This window comes from Sipha flava, unplaced genomic scaffold (assembly GCF_003268045.1).
Source record: "Sipha flava isolate LNK unplaced genomic scaffold, YSA_version1 18882_pilon_pilon, whole genome shotgun sequence".
In the NCBI taxonomy this organism is placed as follows: Eukaryota; Metazoa; Arthropoda; class Insecta; order Hemiptera; family Aphididae; genus Sipha; species Sipha flava.
This window is the reverse complement of record NW_020272472.1, coordinates 998-4992: the sequence shown is the minus strand read 5'-3', so window position 1 is coordinate 4992 and position 3995 is coordinate 998. Positions and strand designations below refer to the sequence as shown.

Genomic DNA, 3995 nt, shown 5'->3' with positions numbered 1-3995 from the left:
ACGGTGAAAGTGTTAAGGAACCACTATTCCAAATTTCAAATGCGTACGTTGAGTAGTTTTTGAGGTAGAGTGATCAGTGAGTTACAGTGGTATTTGGATTTTATATAAAATTTATATTTATATTGGTATTAAAAAACTATAAATAAAGTACCATAATATGAATTCAATTAATATATACTCTTATTATAATCATATTATGATGCTATACTTATAGATTTTTAATAACATTTAACATAAAATATTTGAAAATCATACTTTTTAACAAACACATCACATATTATATTATAAACCATGTAATGGTGGTAACGGTTAATTAAAGAGTGAGTATAGAAATTTAAGCTACCGAAAAATGTAAGTAAACACAAAAGTATTTAAATAAAATTAAAAAATTAATTATAAAAGTGGTATAAAAGTACCATGAATATATAATACATAGATAATAATTATACTTCTACATAGGAGTTACATGTTGTAGTTAAAATAGGAAACAATAGTGTAAAAATAGAACGCCATTGTATTTGATAAAAGTAATACATGTATAATTATTTATTTAAAATGTAGTATATGTAGCTTTCTAATTTCTTCCGAGTAGCATGAATGCAACGAACATCGTACCAATCTTATATGGCTTGATTATTGGACAATATGACTTTTCTTCTTCTTTAGGGGGGTCTACATGCGAAGATATCCAGTCTTTATAATTATAGACGAATAAGTATTTGTCTTCGACTTTATCGGAACCGCACGGCACTTCACCATCGAGTAAATTCACCGTATGACTAATTACGCCGTACTGCTGATCACCACATATCAACGGACCACCGCTATCTCCACTACACACCGTATGGTTGTCGGGTTTGCCACATAAAAACTCTTTCGCGAATGCCCTTCAAAAATAAAATAAAACAATTTCACGGGCTGCATCCGAATTGAATGTTAAAAAAAAAAAGTCTTAGAGGAACCTGTCCGAATTGTATGCCACGTATTTGAGAGGTATGCCGTGTACATAAAGTACAAGTAAGTAGTGTACACGTATGTGCATAAGTTAAATTTTGTTTTTACTTGAACTCTTTATGATATGTTTGTACTAATTAGTTTCTTGATTGAGATATTTTTTACATCTGAGTAAACATTTTCTTAAATCAATATTTACATTTTATTTTATTATTATTAACTATTGAACTATCATCCTTATTATTTTTGTTATTGTATATTGTCAAAAAAAACTCCACCAAATTTTATGTTATTATTTATTTTAAATGTCATGTAAAAATGTAAAATACATTCACTTGATTATTCTAAACTACAATCGTTTTATTTAATGTTTAATATTCACAGTGTCACCTTCTTCAATTTGGTAAAATGTTTACTCGGATATATAATTTCAATATATTATATTATTATTATTATATAATATATATATATATATATATATATATATATTTCAATTTAGAAATTAATCAGTTTCTATTCATCCGTTTTTTAAATATTAAAAAATTCAAAAATGTTTAGTGCATGGTAAATAAACTTAGAAGTGGATCGCATGCAATCCATACAGACCCCTCTAAGAAATGGCATGCAATTGGGATGCACCAATTTCACGGAACAGTAATGAGTTGAACGATTAGTACTTCATTCCAGTTAAACATGGTGGTATGCCGTATCTGGCAACGACGTTAATCATAAGCCCTTCTTGTGACAATTTTTCTCCATTAGTAAGGCCGAACCCCATAGCCACGCACTTAACTTCTTTGCCGTTGACGAAATCATCAGGATTGCCAGAAGCCACTACGAATCGTTGAAGACTTGGGAATGGCGCCTTTATCTAAACATGTGTACAAAGTGCAAACGTTAATATCATAATCGTGTACCCATTTAGTAAAATATATAATATTATATAACATTAATATGTTAAGTCTTGTTCAGTAAAAGAGAACATTGTATAAAATACACTAAGAATGTTATAAATAATGTATTATTTTGATTTTAGCGGGAAAATATATGAATAGGTAATCTTATTCGATCGTACTTTTTAAATAAATTACTCAGCGTGGTATAACTCGAAAGGTGTAAAAGAATTAAAATTAATGCGGCTCAGATGAAGTCAATAGCTATATTAAATAATCGTTAAATGACGTTAATTAATTATTGTTGATGGGATAGTGATAAATTAAAATAATATATTAATATTCATAATTTCCAAGATGTAAACTTGAGATATTATATGACTTAATATTTGGAATTCTTATAATTTATTATAATTTTTTTTATTTATATTTAAAGGTACAAACAATTTGTTCCTCGAGGAACAATTACAACATGTGATAACAGAATTTATTTTTTACATGAGTAGCATGATACATGAAGTCACCCAGTAGTGGCATTACCCTCGTATCATTTGTTCATTTGTTTTTTTTTATTATTGTTTTTATTAATTTACATTTTTAATCACTGAACCTTAAGTAGATCACCACAATAGTTCTTTTTGAATCTTCTTAGGGTATCCCAGGAATTATAAGAATAACACGGTGAATATGAGGAAGTTGATATGAAACGGATGTCTGGAGTGGAATATATTACAAAAGGTTATAGTTTATAAATTAATGGTTTTAATTATGTTAATATTTGTTTTATTATCGTTGCCCTATAGCTGGACATACGACATATAGTACAGACATACTGGATTATATGATAATTTATTACATATTTTTGTAATTCAATGATTTGAATGCAGTTATAATTATCTAAACGCATATCATACTAAATTTAAATTTTTTGTTTTGTATTTTGAAAAAATAAAATACTATTGCTTACCTTTATTAAACTTATATCTGCTCTATATGATTTGTCATCGTACAATGGATGCACATAAATTTCCTCAACCTCTTCGTGTATTCCCGATAAAACACCACCTAAATGGATCTAACAATCGTGGTTTCATTTATAATAAAATAGCTTAAATAACTTGTTATTCGAGTTTGAAATTTATCATGTTTACTTTCATGCCCAATGTTTTCTTGCCAATCATACAATGAGAAGCGGTCAATACGAATAATGGTGCTATCATTGTGCCCGTGCAGACAGACGTACCTTCTTTAGTAGGAATTTCTATATGCACTAGGTATGGATATTTTTCTTTGTCGTAAATCGTGCCAAAATAAATACGACCATCATCTTCAGATTTAGTAACAGTTTGCGGAAAAGCCCACGTGCTGATCGCTACTGATAAAATACACAGGAAAAGCATTGCATTCATGATAATATGTTATATTATATTTGAACGGTTCTTGCGAATAAAACTTGAACTGAACTGCGTTTGAAAACTGCGAGATCAAGCTTATCAAGCAACACTTAAATGTTGATAATTACACTGATAACCATGGTGATTTTTCATAAGTTCCTCTGATTTCTAATATGCATATTCGACTTTTATAAAATAGGAAATAATGTTACAATAACCTTTTAAATTATTTTACAACAGTAAAATGACATTAGAAACTTTTTATTTTATATTTGATGAAGAATGTTTATCATTTTACGTTATGATAATTAAAAATTTCAAAAACAAAACTAAATGTTCATCTATTTGTTTTTTCTATAATGTATTTGCCAGTATATATTCGAATATTTAATAGACTATAAAATTACATATTTTCCTTACCCAAACATTATGTCCCGATCCGTAGTTATTTTAGATATATACAATATTTTATTTTCATAGTAATTTTAAAGATGAAATTATAATAGTTATAAAAATCTTTGTTTCATTTGATTCCCATATAAAATGGATAAATTTATTTTAAACGGGAGACAACTATTATAACTTGTAATATTTCTTTAAGGATATAAAACCAAATAGTTGGATCAATATATTTTTAGTGGAAAAATGTACCATAAAAATATGTAATGAAACTAATGACATTGGTTTAATTTGATTATAAGGTTCTGAAAAAAAGGAAAAAAAGGAGTGTATAACATTTTAGAAAATTATAACA

General features: G+C 27.6%; 1 protein-coding gene across 1 annotated transcript; it reads right to left on the bottom strand.

Annotated features, from left to right (window-relative positions):
- Nucleotides 1–496: 496 nt before the first annotated feature.
- On the bottom strand, nt 497–3442 carry LOC112681254 (kallikrein-6-like). Its single transcript, XM_025551521.1, has 4 exons — nt 2999–3442; nt 2815–2922; nt 1632–1825; nt 497–887 (listed from the first exon to the last, which is right to left on the bottom strand). Exons 1-4 carry the CDS (start codon nt 3254–3256, stop codon nt 575–577), a joined length of 873 nt encoding a protein of 290 aa, XP_025407306.1. The 5' UTR covers nt 3257–3442; the 3' UTR covers nt 497–574.
- Between the last annotated feature and the right edge of the window lie 553 nt (nt 3443–3995).

Bases quoted from the DNA above. Each gene is read 5' to 3' on its own strand.
- LOC112681254 (XM_025551521.1), bottom strand. From the start codon at position 3,256: ATGAATGCAATGCTTTTCCTGTGTATTTTATCAGTAGCGATCAGCACG. The intron at 1,826-2,814 runs GTAAGCAATAGT...ACACATGTTTAG, and splicing joins CAGATATAAGTTTAATAAAG to ATAAAGGCGCCATTCCCAAG. The intron at 888-1,631 runs GTACTAATCGTT...TTATTTTTGAAG, and splicing joins CCATGTTTAACTGGAATGAA to GGCATTCGCGAAAGAGTTTT.